The 26,261-nt window shown below is 36.5% G+C and overlaps 2 protein-coding genes across 2 annotated transcripts in view; one reads left to right on the top strand and one right to left on the bottom strand.

Moving 5' to 3' along the window:
- The window catches only part of TBCD (tubulin folding cofactor D), a 164,157-nt gene extending 139,629 nt beyond the window's left edge, over nt 1–24,528 (top strand). Inside the window, exons 31-40 of the mRNA XM_039335830.1 lie at nt 2,713–2,796; nt 3,356–3,514; nt 4,345–4,483; nt 10,699–10,820; nt 12,665–12,742; nt 15,625–15,714; nt 18,046–18,133; nt 18,866–18,975; nt 21,113–21,197; nt 23,763–24,528. Coding sequence (XP_039191764.1) covers nt 2,713–2,796; nt 3,356–3,514; nt 4,345–4,483; nt 10,699–10,820; nt 12,665–12,742; nt 15,625–15,714; nt 18,046–18,133; nt 18,866–18,975; nt 21,113–21,197; nt 23,763–23,771 — 964 coding nt within the window. The 3' untranslated portion in view covers nt 23,772–24,528. The remainder of the gene's footprint in view (nt 1–2,712; nt 2,797–3,355; nt 3,515–4,344; nt 4,484–10,698; nt 10,821–12,664; nt 12,743–15,624; nt 15,715–18,045; nt 18,134–18,865; nt 18,976–21,112; nt 21,198–23,762) is intronic.
- B3GNTL1 (UDP-GlcNAc:betaGal beta-1,3-N-acetylglucosaminyltransferase like 1) overlaps nt 23,977–26,261 on the bottom strand; it is a 159,134-nt gene continuing 156,849 nt past the window's right edge. The window contains exon 14 of the mRNA XM_039335837.1: nt 23,977–25,663. Coding sequence (XP_039191771.1) covers nt 25,650–25,663 — 14 coding nt within the window. The 3' untranslated portion in view covers nt 23,977–25,649. The remainder of the gene's footprint in view (nt 25,664–26,261) is intronic.

Here is a 26,261-nt window from a genome sequence, read left to right as displayed (position 1 = left end):
AAATATAGTTCAGTGGTTCTGAGATCACATCTGCCAGTTCCTTGAGAACCTTCGGGTGTAATCCATCTGGTCCTGGTGATTTGAACTCGTCTAGGCTGGACAGGTGCTCATTTATCATTTTCTTGCCTATCTTAAGTTGTGTTTCTATACTGTTTTTTATGGCACTATTTTTGATAGGTTGGTCTGTTTTTTTCCCTTTGTGTAAAGACAGATGCAAAAAACAAGTTAAATAGTTCTGCTTTCTCCCTATTGCTTGTCACCTTCTTGCCACTTTTGCCCACTAATGGACCAATCATTTCCTTCACTTTTGTCTTGTTTTTTACATGTTGAAAGAAGCTTTTTTGTTGTTGTTGTTATTTTTGACTTTGGTCGCAAGCCTTAGTTCATTATGAGCCTTAGCTTTCCTCACTTCATCTTTGCAGGCTCGGCTATTTGTTGATATTCTGATTTAGTTATTAGTATTAGTCTTTCCACTTTCTATACTTGTCCTTTTTATCTTTCAATTTAACAGAGAGTTCTTTATGCAGCCATGCTGGTTTCTTTTGAGAGCTGTTATTTTTCCTCTTTGTTGGTATTGTGCTAGACTGGGCTTCTATTATCTCGTTTTTCAGAATTTCCCAAGCTTCTTGAGTTGTTTTCCCCTGGAGGATTCTCATCCATGGAATCCTTCCCATGCCCTCTCTAAGTTTATTGAAATGAGCTCTCTTGAAGTCCAAGACTCTAGTTTGACTATGTTCTATCTATAATAATCTGTTCAAATAGATACATTTGACAAAAACAAAAAATGCTACCATTTCCAGTTTTAGAAGCCTAGAAAACAAAATGCCTTGAATTAAATATTTCAGAAATGGGAATCTACTGTTTAAAAAGACTGGTCATTCTCTTCATACTTCATATAACAGGAACACCTAGAGAAAAGCTCAGGTTATTTAGGGCTACGATATCTGATCCATATTTGCAGGAAAAACATTGTGGCAAAGGAAGCACTCTTTGGTGCACAATTTCAGCCAAGAAGGAGCAGCTGAAAAAAGCTTCCTTTGTTTTCTTTGCCAGGAACAAATCCGCTGCAGTGAAGATAAAGATATCATATGTGGATTGCAAACATCTGGATGACTGCTGGATGGCAGCAGTGTGCTAGACCTTTCTTTACTGTTTTTTTCCATCGACTCATTGTCTGAATATTGCAGCCCACATATGGTAGTCCTAATTGATAGTTCACATCTAGAATGGCTGAAGGCAGTACATCCTGATTGCATAAGTCAGTGATATGATTATGATTTTTGTTTGTCCAATCAGTTATTCAAAGGAACAAAGAAAATATGACAAACTGATATTTCAGTGAGCATTTCATGGGAAGATAGAATCATATCTGCATGTAATTGCATGTAAATGCCAGCATATTATTCTCCAGTTCTTTCTGACCTTAACAAACTGTTTTCTTTTTTTCTCCACTGCTTTCTATATAGATTGTGAGGGGATGGCAAGGCCTGTCTTTTTCTTTTAAATTGCTCTTTCCTACTTATCTGAAAACCAAGATAAAAGTAACTAAGTAAAGACATTTAATCACATTAAACATATATATTTATTTAATGAAAATAGAATGGTTTCAAAATGGATGAGATTGATTTTGGTATGCTGACCTGTAACTGATTAGCACAAAGTTCTATCTAGTTCCACAAAGGTCTAATCTAGTGTGATTAATTCTTCCAAAAGAAATCTTTGTCCAATAGGAACTGTGGCCAGTACATCAGCCCTACACCAGAGGTCCCCAACCTTTTGGGCACCAGGGACCGGTTCCATGGAGGGAGGTTTTTCCGCGGACCGGAGGGTGCGTGGTTTTGTGTGCTGCCTGCATCTCGCGGATAGGGCTTGCTTGTTTGTGTGGACCAGCTGTTGACATGCCGTGGCCTGGTACCAGTCTATAGACTGGGAGTTGGGGACCCCTGCCCTACACAATAGGACAAAGGTTGCTGGAAGTATGATGGTGAAGCAGTGTCACCAAATAGAGTTGAAATTCTTGCCCTTCCTTTTGGAGGTTGGGACGAAAGATACTTCACACACCTATTGGAGGAATTATTTTCTTTTAAAAAGCAAAACAAATTGATGATATGATACCAAATTATTGGTGTGCTTCAGAAGCTCTAGGAAAATGAAAGAAAAAACAAAAGTGGAGCTGGGTATATTTTGTACTTTTGAAATCCTATAATTAATAAAAATCACTAACAACACTGAAGACTGCATGCTTTGAACTCTAAGGTTGGGGTAAGCATTATTTTAGGAGCCGAGAATCTCATTTCTCAGTTGTGTCCGTGAACTCAAGTTTTCATGCCTCTGCATGAAAGACTTACTGTCTTTCTCCAATTATTGCTTATTTTTTTTTGTCCCCATGCACATATACTCATATTTCTTCTTTGAAAATTGTTCCCTGAAATTAGAAAAAATGAGGTGAGCATTAATAGAGACGTGGCATGTAGAAAGTTCCCTAGAGGTTTGGCTGCAAAACTTGTATGCCTGATTGACTGTGCTTGGCTTTGCTTCAGCGATCTACCTCCCCAAACAAAAACATCTTGGATCCTTTATTGAGTATATGTATGATATATACACTAACACATTTTATTCTGATCACAGAATCATTGTGGATTTATAAATTTATATGAAGCTTACTGGAAATTAACATTAGCAAATTATGTTGGTGTTTGCTTACTTCAACAGGGTGAGAGAAGCTGCTATGACGAGTTTGATGGAAGTAACCCTGTTGTTAACCAGGACTGAGCCAGCCTTAATTGATGCAAATGTGTATGTACTTTGCAAACATTTTATGTCAGCCTTTTATACGGTTAAGCAATCAGCCTTTTCTGGAAAGGCGTCTGCAAGAGTCACTCCCACTGATTGCCATCGTTTGCTCCTATCACTACTTTAAATGAAAGACCTAAGCAGGTCCTGTCTTGCATCTGCCTGGGCTCAAGGAATACAAATTGTAACTTCTCAAAGAGGTTGAATTGGGAAGCAATGGCTGCCCAGTCACCGATTTAATTTTGGGTCTTCCTATTCCAAGTCTTACCCACTGTAGCTGCCGAGAGACCCGAGATCTAATGGGTTGCTCCTCAACCTTGTGGCAAAAATAATGATACTGTTGTTGACCCGAGATCTAATGGGTTGCTCCTCAACCTTGTGGCAAAAATAATGATACTGTTGTTGCTTTTTACAACCATTTGGCTTTTTTCCTCCCTTTCTGGAAAGATTTTTTAGCAGAAGTCTGAAATATTGGTGTGGGAGGAGGGTTATTCAGGGCAGAGTAAAACAACTCGCAATGCGTGATTTGGATTTTTCTCTTAAATGGTGTTTTAACTTTCAGTTCCAAGCGGATTATGTGCTCTGTGGCTCAACAGTCAGCTGAAAAAATTGACCGATATCGAGGTCATGCAGGATCTGTGTTCCTCACCCTCCTTTACTTTGATAACCCTCCAGTCCCACACATACCCCATCGGGAGGATTTGGAGAGGATATTTCCAAGGTAATTAGATAAGATTAGATTAGATAACCTTTATTGTCATTTTTTTTCCCTGTGGGCACACATTAAAAATGAAATTTAGTTGCTTGCTCTCCAAGTGTACACATACATAACACAAATTTAAAACATACTATATACAATATATGTATAGACCTACACCCTTACATATAAGTAATATATACATATTAATCACTATCCATCTTGAATACATAACGGAAGGAAGAAGCTTTAGAGTTCACAAGGTTAATACTGTATGGAACAAAAATGTGACTGAATCTGGATGTTCTGCTTCAGTAATCAGTCCTGAATGGATAAGAAACCTTTGCTGTACATATGAAGAGAAACCCATCAATTTAAGTTGTGGTTATAGGCAAATGTTGGTAACCATAGACTGGAAATCTGTTTTGAAAAGAGGAACTACCTCAAGTGGATATGGTTAGAAGATATTAGTATTAAAATCTTTCTCCACTGCTCTTCAGCTGTTTCACATCCTTCCCCAACTCCCTCCAAGGGAAGGGTTTTAAGTACTCATTTGTAGTGTATTCACACTTCAGTAAATCTGCCCTATCAGAATATTTTGCAACTCAAAGCAAAATGATTTGCCTTGCATTGCAGCAAAAACCATGAATGTATTGATTTTAGTTATACCTTTAAAGAAGTGTTCTAAGATGGTGAAATAACACTGTGCTGCTTTAAAATACATTTATTCTGTTGAATAGCAAAAACAATTTCTTCATTTTGGCATTTTCAAGATGCCAAAGATAGTTGGCATGAAAGATAGTTATGTTTGTGTGACCTATTTTCTTTTGTACTTGTTTTCATTTTTTTCGCAGGTCAGAAGCTGTAACTTTCAATTGGAATGCTCCATCCCAGGCCTTCCCCAGAGTCACACAGCTTTTGGGATTAGCGTCCTATCGCTACCACATTCTGACAGGTCTCACTGTATCAATTGGAGGCCTAACTGAATCAACAGTAAGGGAATAAGAACTTACTTGCTTGAAACAGTTTTATCACTTAACACACGGAAGGAATATTTTAAGAATATTACTCAAGAGTTAATATTGTTGGCTGCCAATTTCTGGAAGCGAGTGGTTGATAATTAGGAATACAAGTCTCTTAAAGCAAGTATGAATATGCAAGATGGGGTAATCTATTATGATTTAATATGTTTGAAGTAGTTTGTACCACTTTGCTTACAGACCTCTTTTTCATCCTGTAGTGTTGCAGACATTAGTAATATAAGAGAAATTTTAAGCTATTTGAAAAAGACACATTCACAAACATACCTTCTTCTGAAACTAGCATTCCTTTTCTTGAAAATTAAAGCCATGCTAATATGGGGCATTTACCGATTGTGAAGAAAAGGCTAGATTTCTTTTATGTTTCTCATAAAATGTATTCAGCAGGGTTTCATGACTTGAATATTCTCTCTTTCTTTGACTATATAGAAGATAACAAGTGATTGTCGGTTATTCCAGCTTCCTTTCTCTTGTAATATTTTCAACCGAACATTGTTTAAAAGTTGTCAATTTGTTTCTCATAATTTGTTAAAATTTAAGTCACATTAAAATCAGTGGGAGCTATTTGTTAATAAGTCTCTTGTTGGTTTTAATGATACATTTATAACACGTGTTCTCCCTCCAAGCTTTATTGTGAAGCTTTGGTTTCCTGCAAGAATTTAAAAAAAAAAACACTTTTGGAATACTTCGTAATGTGATTTTAGTTATTGGTAATAAAGTAGCACCTAACCAAATTTGGCTGATTTCAAAAAACTAAGAAAGATATGAGCTGGTAAATGTTCAGATTGGAGGTCTCCAGGAGAAACCTGAGACCTGTAATGTAGAGTGAGGAGAATGAATGAATGAAAGAATGAATAAAATAAAATAAAATAAAATAAATAAATAAAATCCACAAGAAGCCCATAGTTAACCATTTCTATATTGTTATCAAGAAAAAATCCTATATGGTCACATGCTTGCCACTAGAAGTCAAGTTTGACTGAAGCATAATTTTGATGTACCGCTTTAGGATAGTGTCAGCATTTAAATCTAGAAACAATGCAGTACTATAGTGCACAAAATTGTATCTGGATCAAAACATTTTGTTCCTCACAGAGACCAAAGCACCTGAATCGCACATGCTTCCGTTGGAGCATATACCACCCCAGTGAGCTGTTCCTCCTACCGAATGGTTTATACATCCTTAATGAACAGCAAAGTGTACCACAGAAATTAAAATTTATTTTCTCCTGAGCTTCACAAAGAGCATTCATTACTTGGGAGGGCACTAAATGGCACACACAAACAGAGAGCGACCAGTTCCTGATTTTAATTTTCAGAGTAGGAAGGAGGTGCAGGAAGGCAAGAAGATCGATCTTGGGGGATTGGACTTCTTTAAGAGTGAGCTCAGTCTTCTCAACATTTTCTCCTGCAGTGCTCTCTATTCCTTCTACCTTTTTCTCCCTCTCCCGCCTCCTCCTCCTCTGAAAGATGGTAGGGAATGTCGAAAGCATTTCTCTCCCTCTTTCTGTCCTGCTATTTTTTTAATTTGCTTAGGTCCACAGATAGTTGAAGCAACATTCATTGAGCATGGGAATGAATATAGCTAGCTAGCTAGCTAGCTAGCCAGCCAGCCAGCCAGCCAGCCAGCCAGATAGATAGATAGATAGATAGATAGATAGATAGATAGATAGATAGATAGATAGATAGATAGATAGATAGATAGATAGATAGATAGATAGATAGATATCAAATAAACAAACATTATAACACAAGGTGATAAACATAGTTAATACTTTTCCCTTCTCCCATTTTCCCCCAACAACTCTATGAGGTGAGGTGGGCTGTGCGAATGACTGGCCCAAGGTCACCCAGCCAGTTTTTCGTGCCTGAGATGGGACTAGGACTCACAGCACACGCACTTCAGATACTCCTGCTCTCGTCCCCAAACAGGAGAAGGTAGAACTAAGAATCTTAGAATCCATTGCTATGGAAAAGGAAGCTGGCTTGGGGGGGCTGATGGAGCCAGCAGCCATCCCCCTCCCAGATTTTCAGAGCAGTGTGTGTAGGGATGGAGGTAAAATGGCTCAGGGGGTGTTTTCTGACCTCTTGCCTTGGACAGCTCCTCTGTGGGACCCAGAAGTGGCAAGCTCCAATTCTCTGGGGGCAGCAGTGGGAAGGGGGGTTGGAAGCCTTCTTTCTGTTGCCATCAAAAGCATGCTGGAGTTACACAATTAGGAGGAAGAAGCTAATTACACAATTAGGAGGAAGGAGCTAATTCAGCAAAAATGCCAGTTTTGGTGGGAAGCAGAATTAGTCTTCCTGTCAGAATCCCCCACTATGTATTTATTCTACTTACCTTTAGGTGACCTAATACATTTTAGGCGAATAAATAAACTTTCTTCTGCTGACCACCACTATGTAGCCTACTAGTCTGAATGATTGTCTTTGTAATGGTGCAAAGTTGTAAGCTCAAATCTCGCTCTGTCCAATTTCAATGTATTATTTTAATAAATTCTAATTTATTTTTATTATAGTTATTGAATCCTGAGCTTAAAGAATGTGCAATATGTGAATGAAGGTAGATCTACTAACAAGTGAGCCGTTTGGTCTAGTAGTTAAGACACCAGGCTGGAAACCAGGAGACTGAATTCTAGTCCTGCTTTAGGCACAAAAGCCAGCTGGGTGACTTTGGGTCAGTCATTCTCAGCCCAACCCATCTCACAGACTTGTTGTTTTGGGGAAAATAGGAGGAAAGAATCAGGTCTATTCGCCACCTTGAGGGGTGTAAAAAAACTGGGGGGGAAAATGTTGCCATGAAAAATAAAATTCTCTGGGAGCAGAGTTATGGATGCTGGTCCCAAATTGATTCAAGCAGTTCCAAACTGCTCCAGTATTCTCAGGATATACCCCCAGTTTAAGAACCACTGCTTTAGCCAACAGTTTTGGTTTTTTTTAACTTAAATCTGGGCATAAACCTTTTTTGTTTGCTTCTGAGGTACAGAATGTTTCTTTGATTGGGTTTTCTGGCTTTTGAACAAGCCTGAGTGATAGACATTTTTGGCTTTTATGTTGCTTATTGTTTAATTTAAACCTTTGAATCAGTGTTGACTCCTGGCAAATGCCTGGACTAGTTCCTGAAGCTTTCTTGGCAAGATTTTCGGAAGTGGTTTGCCATGGCCTTTTTCTTAGGACAGAGCGAGAATGGATAGCTCAAAGTCACCCAACTGGTTTTGCATCTAACAAAGGACTAGAAGTTTTAGCCTGATGCTTTAAACACTACACCAAACTCCCTCTCTCTCTCTCTCTCTCTCTCTCCCTCCCTCCCTCCCTCCCTCCCTCCCTCCCTCCCTCCCTCCTTCTCTCTCTCTCTCTCTCTCTCTCTCTCTCTCTCTTTTGTTTATCTACTTTTTGTTGTTTAGTTTTTTCACTATTTCTTTAGAATTAAAACTGCCTAGATTTAAGATTTCAATTTTGTAATTTTGTATACTTTAATAAATTGATCTGGTCTGTACTTAGTTTTTAACTACATTGTAAATTCTTTTTAATAATTATTTTGTTGCTCTTTCAGTCCGATCTTGAATCTCAGATATGGCATGAAGAATAACCTTATTCTCCAGGGCTCTTTTTCACCCATCTTATGCAGATTTTATAGTAATATGGACATTGGACAGGAAAGCTATTATGCTTCTACAATACAGTGTAATGAGTGTTCCATGTACTTTCATAGCTCATGGATTCATTTCCAACAAGAAATTTGGAAAAAAATTTCCAGCCCACTCGATACATTTTTTTTATTTAGGTGTAGAAGTCAGAGGTAATCTAATTAAAACCATTCAGCTAAGTCACTTTTCCCCTTTCCAGCAATTAGCCAAGCTCCTGGGTATGACAATATCTTGCCAGTTTTTTGGGGTTTTTTTTTTGTAGTATACAGTTGCATTCTTTCAGTTGCATTCTGTCTTTCTTTCTATGGTCAGCTGTTTTACCAATCTGGAAGGTGGAGGCCAAACTATTTTGCTAGCCAACAAGAATAAGCCTCAAGCAATCCAAGGTTTCTGGGCAGTTTCTTTATTCATTAGGGTAGCTGATCCTTAAAACAGATCTGGTCTTATTGAAAGAAATACAGAATATCAGTGAACTGGAATTTCAGTCAAATCAGTATCACATTGATAGGTAATCAACTCTTTAAAATAAGATTGCTCAATGAATAGCTAGGCTGCAACAAAATATGCCTCTGCAAAGAAGCATCAAAATTATTTAAATAGTTGTGTTATTGTCTTTTAGACACTTTGATGAAACCTTATTTCAGAAATTGTATCAGAGAGATGGGTCAGATGCATTGCTAGTTAAGAGTAGTAAGACAGGAAAAAAACCCTCAAGATATTCAAATAATTATTCAGAGAGATGGCGATCCTATAATGTACTGTTTACATTTTAAAAAACAGCCAATTAATTACCTCTTAACTTTTTTGAAAGGAGTTTCTGAGATCAAACTGTACTCTGTGTTTCTGTAATCCCTTTTAGGAAGGACATATTCTTGGTAGAGCAAGAGTTTTCTCAATTCTAAACATCCAGCTTGGAAATTGGGGGGGGGGAGGCTTCTTCAATCTGGTTTTGTTATATTTAAGAATAGGTTCTGCACTTGGAAAGCATATTTTTTTCATAGAAAGATAACTTCCCATTGTGTTCAAAAAGGATGTATCTGAACAGGAAGATAGATTGCAGGACTACGTGAATTTATTGAAGGTTGGTGTTCCACTTCCCCAGAGCTCCAGATAGAAGGACAAAGTAATTTTTCCCACCTGGCCTTGACAACCTGTTTTTTTAAGGTGTAATTTTTCTTTCATAGCCTACAGTTAAATGTTGTTAAACTTATTATAAGGGGTTTTTTTTTGGGGGGGGGAACTCATGTTTTTGGCTAAATAAGATTCAGATTGGAGTTCCTTAATCTGCTCTTCAGATACATATTTCTTTGCTTAAGTGTATTTCCAGGCTCAGATCCAGCCATTTCTCTTTAATTCACAAGGGATGCCTCTCCCTTCACTTTATTCATCTCTTTCTCATTCTCAGGAAAAATGTGGCATTGGCAGCATGTACACAGAACACATAAGATATTTTGCAGGAACATTAGAATTATGTGCCAGAAATTCTCTTGACACTTCAGCAGAAGTCTCTGGACACCTTTTCTGGAAACACGACAGTTCAGTCAGTTCTGGTGATGAATACATAGAGAGGCATTTCAGCTTTACTTCATTGCACATAATGATCTATCTAGCAATCTATCAAGAGTGGCATATATATGGTGATGTTTTGACGAAGTCTCATTCGTCATCTTCAGGTAGTGTTGTGTTTTTGGCTTCGTGCTGCTAGGACATTGCTCCTAGAAGCACGAAGCCGAAAACACCAGCCTGAAGATGACTTTTACACACATATACAATGTGTGTGTGTGTGTGTGTGTGTGTGTGTGTGTGTGTGTGTGTATGTGTATTTCTAGAATTCCTCCCTCTGCTGTTTTATAAATACCCTAAGATAATTAATGCATCTGTAAGGTTTGCTTTTGTATTCTGCTTTATTCCTACATATATTTCTACTGTATATAAGACTCTAACAACTTCACACTAAATATTAAAAGCAGTAGGATGGCTTTGTCATCACTGACCTTGGGGTGGGGAAAAAGAAGAGGCCCGGTGGATTTTTCTTTCTCTCCCTTTCTCTCTTTATTGCTTGTTTATAATTCATTGGTTCATTTGTATATGTATATGTTTGTTTGTTCAATTTTCTGGTAGTTGGATTTACCTGTTCAAAAACATTGTTTTGCACTGGGTTGAAGGGCAGTCTTGTTGTCTCCTCCCTGATCTGGGGATCAAGGTAGCTCATACCCTAGAGAGTCAAAGGAGAATATGAACATTGCCTGTTCACTCTAGGAAACGTACTACCCAAAGATTAAAGAACATCCTCTCCGTTGCTCAGAAGATAGAAATTCACAGCAGCTTCATCTCCAGTTCCTTTTATATAATTGGCATAGAATTTTTTTTATTCCTTTAGTGAAATGGTAAGTTAAGTTTAAATGTTACGAGACTAGATACAAAGTGAAGATTTAATCTTTTCAATCTAAAAAAATGCTTTGAAAGATTGATCCTCTTTATATAGGCCAGGCTTTTTTTTTTAAAAATGGATTTTTTCTCATAGGTGCGATGCTCATCCCAAAGTCTGTTCAACTATCTGAAGAATATTCAGAATGACAGAGATGCAATGAGCAGTTTTTGTGAGACTTTGCTGAAAGTCTTTGAGGACAACCTGCTGAATGACAGGTAATTTGTACAATCTCAGTCAATTTGGGTGGCAGGGTTGGGTAGGGTAAAGGTTAAGAATAGAAATGGAACATTGCCTTCTAAAACCCTTCCACAGCCATTCCAATCCTTATATCCTTAAAAGGGCCTGAAAAATTCAGCCTCAAATCATTAAATATTTATTGTATTTATTGTGTAATCCAGAAATTGGGAGGCAGAGTTGCAGTCCTCAGTGCATCAAAACATGCAAATGTGTGAAGGAATCCTTTGGCCAGATTTTTCATGGCGATTTTGGTTTCTTGTTCATAAAGTGTAACTCTTTCCATCTTTGACTTATGAGTTAGAGGCCACGTTATTAAAACATCTTCCAAACTGGAAGTCATCAGTTCAACAGAGTTAATAGAATGGACTTTGAAAGTACTGAATTGCAACTCCTGTTCTCTTTCGACAGCATACTTCAAGAAAGGGAAGTATGACTCTGGAATTTTCAGTCTGAGAGATGTTAAATATTGTGTGTCCCAATTTCTCCTGAAGACACAAGCTTGCACAGGCAGAAGAAACAGTAGGGAATGGCAGTCAGTTGACAGACAAACATCAGAGCTATTAAAACCCAAAGGGCTAACAGGATTTAAAGAATACAAGCTAATTAGACAGACTTTTTTTTTTTTGCTTGATGACTTTTGGAAAGTTTTCTCATAGATTCTCAAAGAACATCGTAACAGTTATATTTCAAAATAATTATTATGATGATCACACATAAATCATTAATTTCACAGAAACTGTTATAGATAAAAAGCAAATAACTAATAACAGATGTTAAAATGCTAGCATAGTGATTAACTCCTCAACTTTAAAGCTCTTTTTTAAATTTATAGTCACCTTGTTCATTCAGGATGACAGATGAATGACAAATTTTACTCATTCTAGTAATCAATTTGTCTATCAGGGTTTAACTTTTCAAACAGATGGAATTCTTGTTTGATACAGTCTAATTTACCATTTCTGGCTGCCTTTAGGCCTCCCTTCCATTATAATCTTTCAACAAAAATTTAAAAGAGCAGATACTATAATAAAAAATAGAGTTTCAGTGAATATTTACTTAGATTAAAAAGAAGCTGTGATATCCAGTCAAGCTCATAATTGTTCAGAATTTCCCATACTACAACATTTCAAACAGATTGCATGAATTACCGTGATCTATGTGGTATCCCATGTCCAACTTAACTGCATCTAATTAGAGTTGTCTCCTAGACAGTAATAATGTCTCTTTGTGCCATTATCCTTCTCTGAAATCCAAATGCATTGTGTTTACATTTGCAACAGTAAAACATGAATGGTGTGGGGGAAATGCCAGCAAGAGAGTTAGACAGATGTACAGGACCAATGCTCAACTTCCACACACTTGCTTCTCCTTACTTGCAGATTCTCTTCACTTCTATTTTCAGAACCAATTTGGAGAAGAAAATTCTGTGATTGGCCGAATTAGTTGATATTCCAATTCGCTGAATACATATATATATATGTATATATATATATATTATTTTTGATATGGCTGAGTTCTTGTATCTTGTATCTCAGCCCACATCCCCCACTTATCTGTTTTCTAGATGAAATGTTCCCAGTTTTTAAAATCATTCTTTATAAACCTTAATGACATCAGGAATTTGTTAGTGGATTACATATGTTTGGCATCTTGCTTGTTCACAATATGAGATGTCAAATTAACTCTTGATCATTCCAAGATTGAGTGGACACAGTTTAGGTTTAATCATCTGACATTAGAGCAAATACATAAAGTGTTTATTGTATGTGAGTTGTGTCAATGGGAAGTGTATAAACATGGTACTCTATGCTTTCCTCATTAGGGTATCTGTTCCACTGCTAAAGATGCTGGATCAGATATTGGCCAATGGGTGCTTTGATATGTTTATAACAGAAGAAAAGTAAGTGGAAAAATAATAAATGTATCTTCTTTCTTCAAAATTTCTGGAAAATCTTCAAAGAGCAATGTTCCATTCCCCTAATTTATAGTAATAGGGGAAATTAGAGTCCAGATTATTTTTACTATATCTTAACAAAAGGACTATTTTGTTTTGAAAAGTTAATTGTTCATATTGAACAAGGCTGAATTAGGAGCCTTGTGATCCCCAAAAGATAAGGGCTATCCCTCTTTTTTGAGTAGGTGGGCACATTTCTATCCAAACTGCTGCTTTGAGTTCCTTCATCAAAGCTAAGGAGATGTCCAAGAAGAGGAAAGTTTCAGCATGAATTCAGTCAAGCCACAAATCTCTTACCTTTCCATAAGAGCTCATTTGCTACTTTCACTTACCAATCTAAGTTATAAATGGAACATTTGCTAAAATCCATTTTGATAACCTCCCTTCAGAAGTTCTGGAGGGTTGAATTAACAGTATGCCAAGCATTCAAGGGACTCTTGCTTATATGAACTAGTGAGAATCTGTTGAAGAGGTAATATACAAATTTAGATAAGAAAAGATAACCTTTATTGTCATTTTTTTTTACTGTGGGCACAACGGCACACATCCAAAATGAAATTTATTTGCCCGTTCACATACATACATCAACGATTTGGATGAAGGGATAGATGGGGAACTCATCAAATTTGCAGATGACACCAAGCTGGCAGGAATAGCCAACACTCCAGAAGACAGGCTTCAGATACAGAAGGATCTGGACAGACTTGAACACTGGGCACTAACTAACAAAATGAAATTCAATGGTGAAAAAAGCAAGGTTCTACATTTAGGCAAGAAAAACCAAATGCACAAGTACAGCATATGTGGCACCATGCTCAATAGTAGTAACTGTGAGAGGGACCTCGGAGTCCTAGTAGACAATCAGTTAAATATGAGCCAGCAGTGTGCGGCAACTGCCAAAAAGGCCAACACAGTACTAGGCTGCATTAACAGAGGGATAGAATCAAGATCACGCGAAGTATTAATACCACTCTTCAATGCCTTGGTAAGGCCACACTTTGAATACTGCATCCAGTTTTGGTCACCACGATGTAAAAAAGATGTTGAGACTCTAGAAAGAGTACAGAGAAGAGCAACAAAGATGATTAGGGGACTGGAGGCTAAAACATATAAGGAACGGTTGCGAGAATTGGGTATGTCTAGTTTAACGAAGAGAAGGACAAGGGGGGACATGATAGCAGTATTCCAATATCTCAGGGGCTGCCATAAAGAAGAGGGAATTAAGCTATTTTCCAAGCACCTGAAGGCAGGACAAGAAGCAACGGGTGGAAACTAATCAAAGAGAGAAGCAACCTAGAACTAAGGAGAAACTTCCTGACAGTGAGAACAATTAATCAGTGGAACAGCTTGCCTCCAGAATCAGTAAATGCTCCAACACTGTAAGTTTTTAAGAAGAGACTGGACAGCCATTTGTCCGAAATGGTGTAGGGTTTCCTGCCCGAGCAGGGGGTTGGACTAGATGACCTCCAAGGTCCCTTCCAACTTTACTACTATTACTATTTGAACAAGACTACTTAAGCCCTTACCAAAATGTCAAGATAAATTTTATATTTCTTGCCTACTGTATGATAAAAACCTAAAGGTAAAATACATAGCTTCAAAAAAATATTATATAGCAACAATGGTTTACGGTAGCATGATATTCTCTAACGGAACAGGATTGATTATTTGAGGTATATTATACATTGAAGACAATCCCTGTTGTATTTTATCAATGCAATTTATTTGCAGTCCCATTTTTTTTAAAAAAATAAATAAATTAGTTGGGGTTTTTTTTACATAGAAAATGATCACATGAGATGCTTAGTCTAATTGGCATCAACAGAAGTATTCCCTTTAAGCACCAACTCAGATTTTTATACATAGGTAAGTGATTAACAGCAGTAATTTTGCACTTTTGAAGACTGGCAGCTGGAGGGCACTTCATGTCTTGCTCTTGATTTAAGGGCTACCTTGTTTTTCTTAATTGGTTTGTCATGATACGGTTAAAATGCAGCTCATTTTTTTGAAAAGCTCAATTTTCAGAAACACATGTGCCCAATTTGCATAATATACAACTTCTGGACAGATCCCTTTTCCCTAGATGCTGATTTTCTTTCTCTCCCAGTACTGCCTGCACAGGAGCAGGATTTTGTTACTTCCTTTGCAGGCCGAACTGTTTGAATTTACTTACTGGTTCCTTATTACAAGTGTGAAATTAACAGATGACAGAAAGAAAGCCAAGCAGGTCTATTTTGAATGTGGAGCCTTATTCATAAGAATGCATGCATTAAATCTTTTCCAGATGCTCAACTGGATCTGCCTTTATTGTCATTTCCTTTCTAAATCTCACATCTTTCCCTATTTTGCCATTTTATGACAATGAAGTGAATGGATCTCCACTAAATTCTATGTAACCTTCAAAAAAAAAAAAAATCCTGTGCAAATTTTTGAACAAATTAATAAGTTTACGCAGTTTTGCTTAAACGTGGGGATTATAAGCAAACTTTCACAAGGGAATATGCAGGAAAAAAATAATTCTGTGGCATCAATTTTTGTTGGGTAAAAGCTGAACTTTTGAGAATGCGAATGCAAAAAGAAATAAAATTCAAAAACTAATTTTAGATCAACTGAAATATTAATAATTAAAATCTGTTGTAAAAGAATGCAAAAATGATTTTTTAAAAATCCACTAATTAATGGAAGCCTTTTATGGCAATATTGATACAGTTTGTTAAATTTCTGCTAACATATAAGCATATAAGGATATATAATTTCACAACCCTCAAGATCTTCTGTTCATCTTTGAAAAACAAATAGTTAAAAATTGTTTTCTCAATTTTTTTAAGCCACCCGTTTCCTATGAAGTTGCTCACTCTTTGTAAAGAAGAAAGCAAGAGATCTAAAGATATCCAGAAACTCCGTTCCAGCATTGCTGTGTAAGTTGGGAAAATACGTAAAAAAACTGAAGCATGGAAAATTAATGGTCTGTAGCCAGTCCCTGTAGTTTTAAAAAGAAAGGCATGTGAAAAATGAATTTTATTTAGCACTCTTATCTATGCAAAGGTTTCATTTATATGCTCTATAAAAGTGATCAAGGCAGTGAATTTTAAGCAGCTGTGTGTATAAATTCTAGTTCAAAAGCAAATGTTGCTAACAGTGTAAAAGCAGTTCTAAGAAAGTTCAAATCTGACTGGTGGCAGAAAAAGTGGTGGATGATTTGTCATTTCAAAACCATGACAATTCATACCAGACAGAACTCAAACTGAGGGAGAAGAACCATCAACTCTGGTCAATTATATCACCAGCTGTTCATTATTTTTCACCATTCTCCTCATGTTGGTTTTAGTCTGGATTTGTGTCTGGGGAAGGGGACAGCTCTATTTTGGCATATAAAATCTAAAAGAGTTCAAACAATAAAAAGAACTATTATTTAAAATTTCCTTAATGTGTGTTTATTGGATTTTTTTGTAAATAAAGCTACAGGTAACTGAATTTTAAGAAGTGAAACAGTTTTTAATTTTTGCCTGTTTTAAAAGGAAAAAAAGGTTGAAAATAGAAGGAGCCAAACATTATATCACATCTTTCTTCTTCTCATTCTCCTCCCCATCAAAATTATATATTCCAGGCATTGTTCTCCAAACTAACAAGCAAACAAATATAGAAATCTTTATCTTTGAGAAGAACATTCCCAGAAGTGGATATATTTGGGAGGATAGGACATGATTTACAATGCACATTTCAACGTATTTAACACAATCTAACCTTTCTTATTTTCTGAATCTAAAACACTATCACAATCAGTTTGTAGTTTCCATTAACGCTTGAAACAAGTGTTTCTCCTGTCTTATGGTAGCTTATGTCGTGATTTGGTATCAGGATTTTCAAGCATAGACCATTTTTGGTATCTTAATCATTTTACATTAAATGAAACTGTTAGACAATATAGCATACTCAATAGTGGAGAATATCTATAACTCAAGAGTTGGATTGGTAAGTTCTTGGTGCTCTCTTGAGGTTGGTTGTTTTCCCAAAGACATTTCATTACCATCCTATGTATACCCTCAGTGCAAGAGAAAGTGGGATTCACTGGCTATTTAGATATAGTAGCTTGCCCTGTCAATCCTGATGGTGGCATGGCTTCTTCCTTTATGGTTTATTCATTAGGGCATTATTTCTTTTCCTAGTGCTACTTCCCTGCTCTGGGCTGTTTCCTCCTTCCTTGACTTTTACTTGTATCTTTTTTCACTGGTTTGTAGACCAGGTTTCTCTCTCTTTGTCCCTTGATGGCTGATTTGTCAGCATGGAATTCCCCAACATTTTTTTTATTTATCTTGATCTAAAATGTCAGTGTTTCTCAGATGATCATATCTTTCCAAATTTGGGAGGAAAAAAAAATAGAAAAAACTTTCCACCTATCCCCCTCACTCTTGCATTATGCTTCTGTAGTCAAGGGCTAGATCATATCAGGGATAGGAAACAGTAGATTCAACCAAATCTCAATCATAGAATTGCAGTGGTTGAGACCTTTTGCTCAGCGCAGATTTGCTATCCTTGCCAAGAGAGCATCTGTCCTGTACCTAATCCAGACCATAATTGATCAGAGTTATGACTTTGAATTACACTGCCCCATGCTTCCACTGATGAGATATGCATCTATATTGCCTCTGTGTTTCAGTGCCATAGAATAGCACCGATGTTCTTAGTACAGTCAGTCTCCTCAGTTAATATCAATAAAGCAAAAATGCTAGTCACTTCAATACTTGGCTGGAATTTTTTCTGGTACTGATATACTTGCTTTAGCAAGAGGTTTTCTAATCTTTATTTCTTCCATATCACAAAGCTACTCAAAAAAAAAACCTGCTTTCTTTTTTGTAGCTATGTATTAATTTGATTTTTTTAAATTACATGGTAATTATTATTTTTTTGATATTCAGTATTGTTTATCTGAATTCAACGTGTGATTCCCTCTTATCATTTGCATTAAGAGATTAAAGAGGATGCAAAGTTTATAAAAAGTTTCTTTTGGAACATTATCTGTCATTCAGTTTTGATATTTTTAATTTTGTGATTTTAAAAGATAGATTCTTCCCATTTTTAAACTTTTGTAATTAGCACATCATATTTAATGTTTTTTAAAAAAACTTAACCGTTGAGTTTTCACATCGAAAAAAATGTGATAGTGGTACAATACAGCAAAGCGTTTTCTACGTGTGATATGCTTTTTTAGATCAGTAATAAAATATATTGTTGTATATTTATTGTTCTAGGTTTTGTGGCTTGGTTCAATTTCCAGGTGACATGAGAAAAAAAGTTCTATTTCAGCTGTTCCTCCTTCTTTGCCATCCATTTCCTGTTGTAAGTACTTTAGAAGTGGTTAAGATTTTTGAATTTTATATATATTAAAGAATGTGTGTATTTTTCCCCTTGAAAACTTACCTAAGGCGATTATTGGGTTACGTCTGCCCTAGTTGGCTCCATACTGCATATGTAGAGCATGGTGTGAGATGCTGATAGCAAGGAATACATTAAACTCATTCTCTAATGTATGGCTTTTATGAACAGCAACAACAACAAAAAAAGGTCTGACTGTTATGAACTACCCCCCCCCCCCCAAATCCCACCCAAGTAAGAACCGAAGCATCTCACCGAAGGCCTGTGTAACTAATACTTTTTTCCCATAGTGGATAACCAAGTGCTACATAAAGCTGTCCCAATTGTATTTTTCAATAATTGATATTTAGAGCATTGCCTTTAATGCTGGAGGCAGCCATATGATTAGAAGCTGTAGATAACATTATCTTTCATTTACTTGAACAACAACTTTAATAGCTGCCCAAAATGAAGAGTAATTTTTGTGTTTTTGAGAAGTAGACTCCCCCTCTCAGGGAAAGAGACAGTGGGAAAGGGATTAAGGGGCAAATTCCTTAAAAGCTCTTGGCTAATAAAAGGAATTGACTCACCTTAGGCCTTGGCTTAATGTGTTCTTTTCTAGATTTAGTCTTTAAATACTGTTCTCTTTTTTACCCACTCTTTCATTCCCCAAATGTAACCACCTTCCTTTGAGCCATTTCTGTTTTTGCTCCCTAGATAAGAAAAACAGCTGCTAGCCAGGTTTATGAAATGCTGATAACCTACAGTGATATTGCTGAACCTGATGTTTTAGAAAATGCCATGACAATTCTGAGTGACACTAATTGGTGAGTTAATCTTAAATGTACTTGTAAGTTTCGGAATCTTCCAGCCTATAGCATTTAAGAATATACTGGACATATATTGTGCATTGGGGATTTGCAAAGTTTTGTGTAAATCAAAACACATAAATCAAAGAAATAAACTAAAATAAGGATTGTAACAGGATCAATGATAAGGCAATCCAAATGACTGAAAAGAAATGTACTAATATGATGATTATTTGGAAAAAATATATACTAAATTGTCATTTATTAAAACAATAAGAATTGTATTAACTCAATGTTTGCAAAAAAGGAAACATTGGGGAAAGAGGAAGTCAACTAAAATTAATATATAGAATACAGATTATAGAAATCAATTGTTAAGGACTGTCTTTACACATGTAACCCAGACAACACACTGTTTACCAATTATTGAGTGACTTATGCTTGTAAAAAATTTAATAAAAAATATAATACAAAAAACACCCAAACATGAAACAATGAATTGATATAGGATGTGTTTGTAAACTTCACCTTGAAATGTAGCTGATACACTATACTTTATATACTATACTGAACAATAGTATAGCATATAATTCAGTACAAAGCTTTTTATTTATTTATTTATTACATTTATTTATTTGTTATAGTAGGCAGCTGAGTTTAACATTACAATAGCTGATTCTTCCTATGTTTCCTTGGCATTTCTTTTACTGTTGATATGTAGGTCATGTATCTAGCTCAGGACCTATAGTCTCCCTTCAGGAAATAAAAATGCTACATGTCTCAAAGACTAATAAATTTCATTTCATAAGACACTCTTATAGAAGCCATAACTGTTTAATGTAGAGTTTTTCCTCACAGAGGCCAAATGGAATGTAAGTCATGGAAACGTTGAGGGCAGGTGAGGTTAACGTCTCTTTTCCTGGATTTGGGAGTGGGAGGGCAGAAAGCAGATTTTTAAAGTTTTGGCATGACACCTCTTCCTGGCTTTCATAACTGGGCGTGAGTAATTATCAGTGTGAGTATTTCCAGAGGACCACTTCTATGTATAGAATTGCCAGGAGCTGGATCCATATATAAGGCGGGTGAAAGATGATTTTAAAATACTGCTTTTTGTATCTTTTATCGCCCAGTTTAGTTCCAGAATCTTCCCTGCCATCTTACTGGCTCAGAAATTGGGATGTGAACTCAGGATTCCAGACAAAACCTGAAGAGCCTTTAATCCTTCAGAAGCTCCCCATATAATTTTTGAAAATGAGTTAAATTCTTTGGCCTTCTCCCAACCTATTGCATCTTTAAAAGAGGCAGCCAGATTATATCCTCTGATTAGAAAGTAACAGAATTGTCATATCCAATGAAACAGAATTCACATCATTTTCCTGGCTGTTAGAATGAAAGTACTGCTTCAAGTGGATATAAATCTGATGTAGATTAAGAGCAGAGATCCAGATGAATGATGAAGGCAACAGGAGAAACATAAAAAGAAACATAAGTTCTGCTGCTTTTTATTCCACAGCTATTCTTGCCTGTGGAATAGAACATAGGTGTTGGGATATAAGGACATGGATCAGATCAGTTTGTAAAATAAGCCAATGAAGGGTGTAATCTACATTTAGCTCCATTTTTAGCTATAGCTGTTCTTCAACTCCTCTGGGTACTTTTGTAACCTGGTGCTAGTGCAAGAAGAAGGGTCTTTTATTCCATTGTGGCAGTAAAAAGAGCAAAATGATTTGTGTCTGAATGTTTTGGAATGGAATTTCTCTCCATTCACCTCCTGCACCCATTCGTGTCTGTTCTTTGTATGCACATTTTTGACTTATTCCTGTTTATTCTCTTATAATTTGGAGCACAACTTGCAAACTTGCTCTTCTTACGGGATGGAACTAATCAATTCTGCCTACATGTTCTAGAAAGTGGTATTGCCCTCAAGACAGTCAGGTGGTTCAGAGAACAGAAATTTGTTTTTTTTTTTTAAAAATCCCTCTTCCTTTCCCCTGCAATTGGAATGGATATACCAATTTTCGTACTGTCAATAGCAATCAGAATTAATTGACAGATGAATAGTTCTGCACTGAGGAAAATGGATGTGATGCTAGAAATCATGGAGAGCAGCACGGAATTGGTTGCTTATATATACTTTTTTTTCTTCTCCAAACAGGGATGCAGACTTGCCATTTCTGAGGAAGCAGCGGAATTACCTCTGTGACTTAATGAAAGTGCCCAAGCCCCAATTGGTAGTGAAGGTAATGTTTTAAAATACCAATTAAGCCCGGATAAATATTTCTGGGAAACAATTTGGTAAAACTCAAGTTTGCTGACCCACCCCGAGACATATGTTACATATCTGTTATTTGAAAAGACATATCTGTTATTTGAAAAGTTTTCACATTTCTCCTGTTGAGCTGTTAGTCAGTGAGCATGATTTGAAGTAGTACAGCTGGTTACAAAGATATGCTTACTGCAGTGTGGTATAGTTCTTGACTTAAAAGCATTCATTTAGTGACTGTTTCAAGTGACAACAGCACTGAAAAAAAGTGACCTATGACTGTTTTTCACATTTACGACCGAATGTCTGTGGAGATTCTCACTCATCCAGGTCATGGTTTCCCAAGGGTGCTTTTCAAAAGGCAACTGGACATTCTTGGTTTTTTTTTCATTGAAAATGTTTCATTTCTCATCTAACAAACTTCTTCAGTTCTGAACCGAAATGAAAAAGCTTCACGGATGAGAAGCGAAATGTTTTCAAGGAAAAAAAAATCAAGAAAGTCCAGTTGCCTTTTGAAAAGCACCTTTGGCACACTTAACGACCGTTGCAGCATCCCTGTGGTCACATGATCAAAATTTGGACGCTTGACAACTGGCGTGTGTTTATGACAGTTGCAGTGTCCCGAGGCCATGTCATCACCTTTTGAGACCTTCTGACAAGCAAAGTTAACGAGGAAGCCAAATTCACTTAACAACGGTGTTACTAACTTAACAACTGCAGTGATTCGCTTGACAATTGTGGCAAGAAAGGTTGTAAAATGGGGCAAAACTCAACTGGTTTTTTCCCCGTTACTGTGGCTTAGCAACAGAAATTTTGGGCTCAGTTATGGTCATAAGTCGAGGACTGCCTGTGCCTGTTAAAGATACTATAAACTCTGTTTCTAATACATACAGCGTATGCATAGCTATCACGGTATTTCCTTTGAAATAAGCAACCTTATGCAAAGTGCAGAAAAAGAGTAAGAAACAGTAAGCCAAAAATAAGGCATAAGAAAAGAAAGAAATATAATTAAATGATACTAATACACTAATCCCACTTATTATATATCTCCATATATTTCTGTCCTTGGAAACCAACTTCTACCATGTGGAAATTTTGTTCTTTAAAAGCCTTAAGTATGCCGAAGTAATTCTGTACTGGTGGGATGCTGGCAACAATGCAGTGGTTTCAAGGTGGTCTGACTAAAGATCCTGGCTTGTATAGAAGCATGTTAATATGCTTGGAGTAAAATTAAGCTTTGTTTATGCTTTAACATAATGACCCAAATGTGCTAAAATATATCAGTATTATCCCAACGGTTAGCAGGGAATACTGCATGTGGTAGGAATATGACTAAGGTTGCTGTACCTGTCTAGGCTATACCTTCTCTGTGTTATGAAAAAGCATATGAAACTATTCAGGCAATTACTGAAAATCCTTTTGAAAGTTGAACAGGTTTTGTGTTGAACTAGAGAATGAAGCTATTCCATAAATGTATTATCCTGCTTCTTGATTTTTATTTGTGTTCACATCTGTATTAGTTTAGAGAAATATCTGCCTGTGCTTTTTTTTATAAATCATCTTGTTAAAGGAAGATATGGTACTGTTAATGTTTTAACTCTGAATAACCACAGGGATCTATATTCGTGCAGAGGTATGAATAGAAGCACATAGTAGTAAATCAGTAGCTAACCTGGGCTCTGAGCTAGAACTGGAAATGATAGGTATTATTCTGTTTGGTGGCTTGTGAATATGGTAGCTTGCCTGTCTTTTTCATTCCATGCTAAATGACAACATAGTAGTAATGCAAATAAACCTTATGGATAAGGCTTACTGGAACATAAATATTTAGTCCTGAAACTGTACTGTATGTCTTTGGAATCAAAAGATCTTTTGGAAATCTTTTGTGGCTTTCCGGTCTAAGAGTGACAGGTACATCTGTATGCCTTTATGCTCTAGCTGGAGATTTTATTCTCCACAAGTTGGAAGAATTTTCACAGCAGTTTGATTTCCCATTACTGCAGAAGAGATATTTGAAAATATGCAACACTATCCAGCTTGGAAGGCTTCAATTTCACAAGGGCATGTGTCTCCTTGTAAAAAAAAGAATGAAAGCATTGGAAATAGATTTTTTTTTCACCTTTTGGAATGTATAGTTGCATCCAGAAAATAAATATGCACTCATGTACCATTTCTTATTCAATAACAATGGAGAAAAGTGTCAGAATGATTGGTTTAACTATTGAGCCATTTGAAAACAAGCCCTTCATTAAATGAATTTCTGAATATACAAACTGCTGTTGGATACACTGCATCCATTAACACAAATATAAACACAGTGCACTACTCGGTAATGAAAGTCAATATAGGAGGTTGTTCTAAACTATGGATTGGATAATGCCTGAAGGAAACTTTAGTTGTAGATCGACATTTTGAAGCTGTGACTAACAGATTAATTACAATATTCTGTGAATCTTCCAGGCAAGAGTTACTTTTAGTTATTTTAAAGTGTACTCTTGACAATGCCATGAAATTAATCCCATTTTCCCCTTCTTTCCTGCAGACCTCATAATTGGAAATCAATTAATATTGAAAATTACAGTGCTTTGAATCCGTAGACACAAAGGAGCAAGCAACTTCAACAACTTGGACAACAGCATTTACTGATCAAGTTAAAAAGAAAAGGCTAAAAAATGAGAACCTAGTTTTGAAAGTTATACCTTTTTTTTACTCCTTTTCCTAAAAGAATATCTTTTGGTTTTAAAAGTTAATATATATGTTGGTGGTTTTGTGTTTCTTTCTGAAAATTAAATTGTGTTGAAAAGTTCAAATAACTGCAGTTTCTATTCTCTCTGTTGTTTGACTTTATTAAATTACAGCATTCCAAATTTTACTATAATCAAAGTTACCTTGTCAAATAAGTTATGCATTATATAAATAGTCCCGATCTACCATTTCAAAACCTATCTGCAGAAGAGTAGCAGCTTCACTTTTTAGAAAAGACATTTGAGAATAAATTATCCAGTTGACATATCAATCAAATGGTATAATGAAGTCTGTGGGCATTCCTGCCATTTGAGAAGAGCATAAAAATCGGTAGGATTTCAACCCTGATACATTGATTCCAGCTGAAAAACTGTCACCTTCCTAAACAGAAGTATAATTTATCACTCAAACTTGATACAATATCCTGACTTTTTCAATGTTGACAATGTTTTTTAAAATGCATTGAAATATTTCTGATGGTAAAAAAAACTGTACAAGGAAATACTAGCTGAAATAATGCAAGCAACATTGGTTGGCAAAATTAAAATTGCATTTGAAAAGCTTGACAAGTTTCTGTTTTTGTTTTGTCTTACAATGAGTGGAAAATCAGATACAAATAGTAGGAACATGCAGCATATTGGATTTGATTCTCAAAATGTAGTTCACAGGATGAATATAAAAACTGTGCATAACTCTTTAAAACAGTTGTGTCATTAGAATCACTTAGCAATGGGCACCAATCCCAGGAAAGAGTTGGTTACTTTAAAGGTTAAAGATAAAATGTTTATGCTCTCACATATTTTTTAATTATTTCCCAAACAATGCATAGCCCTAGTAAAAACAGCATTCTGTTAAAGTTGTTGACATAAGTATTTTCCCCTTTTCAAATGTGTCTGTACAAATGAAAAAATATTGTAAGGAAAAATAAATTTGTGTAAAAGACAATGTGATTTTTTTTTCTTCTGTAGGAATTTAATTTTAGTTAAAACAAGCATTTAATGTTTTTTGGATGTTCATAACAATAAACATCTGATGGAGAGGAAGCATAAATAAAAGTTTATTCATGTTACCACAGCTGGTCTCAGCCCTTTGGAAGAGTATCTTAAGTGACTGGTTAATTTCCTGACCATCATGGAGACTGATTTCAAACCTCTTGATATAAACTATATTCTAAAAGTAAACCTTGTTTATATCATGCTGATCTTTTAGACCTGCCTCGGGATATTATAACATGGAACTTTTTAATCCCTTCGTATGAATTACTGGCATCACAGACTGCATATGAGGAAAAGTCCAATTATTCCTGGCAGTGAAGATTGTTAAATTACTATATGAAATGTATAGGCTTTCATTTTGCTCTGAAAAATGCTGCGAACAGACATAGATGTTTCCAACATAGAAAGCATTGACTGGGGCTAATGTTGAAACCATTCTTTCATGTTGTCCACGCCCCGAGGTACAGGGAGAGGGAATTGCAGCTGGATCTGATGCTATGAAAAGAGAAGCCATCTCTTTTTCCCATCCAAGCCAAGGAAGTTCTAGATCAGGTTTTGCACACTAAAAAGTTTTTGAAGGCAGGCCTGTGCCATTTAGCAGCAGGGAAACTGTTGAAAGCAATAATGGCAGCTGTTGGGCCAGTGAAAGATTGTACGGTAATTTCTCTTTAAGATGTCTCCCACCTTTCTCAGCAAGCTGGCTCTTTTAAAAAAAGGAATAACACAATGTCAATGTTAGACTTTTCCTAAAGGGGCACTAGTTGAACAAGTGGAGCCCAGGAGGGAAGGCATATTGGGGTGGAGGTAGGACACTGAAGCAATTTAGGGTGGGCAAAATTAGAAGCAGATCAAAATTGCAGCCACAGGCAGGATATTACAGCTTTCCAGTCATGGCTATCTCAGCCTTTATGACTGTGGGAGAGAGATTGGGACGGTTAAGTACAGCCCTGGAATTGCAAAAAGGTATGCACACAGTACAAATAGAGAATTGGATATGAAGTAGAACAGGGCTTTCCAACCTGTGGTACATTGGCACCTGGCAGGTGGTACGCGGCCATCCTAGAAAAGTAGTAGTGGGGGAGGGGAATGAGCTGAACCGGTGGCAGCACTGCACAAGCCTGAGCGAGAGATGGCTGGAACTGCAGGGCTGTCAGCTCAGCGGAAGCGCCAGGATCAGCACTTCTTCAGGGCTGTCAGGGCTCAGTGGAAGTGCCAGGATCAGCGGCAGGCTCCAGCTGGAGCTCAGCGCTGATACTGGTGCTTCCACTGAGACCAGAAGAAGCGCCGATCAGCTGGAATGT

Source organism: Crotalus tigris, unplaced genomic scaffold, assembly GCF_016545835.1.
Source record: "Crotalus tigris isolate CLP2741 ecotype Arizona unplaced genomic scaffold, ASM1654583v1 scf7180000017662.1067850, whole genome shotgun sequence".
Classification (NCBI taxonomy): Eukaryota; Metazoa; Chordata; class Lepidosauria; order Squamata; family Viperidae; genus Crotalus; species Crotalus tigris.
The sequence above is the reverse complement of the archived record's forward strand: the minus strand, read 5'-3'. Positions and strand labels throughout refer to the sequence as shown.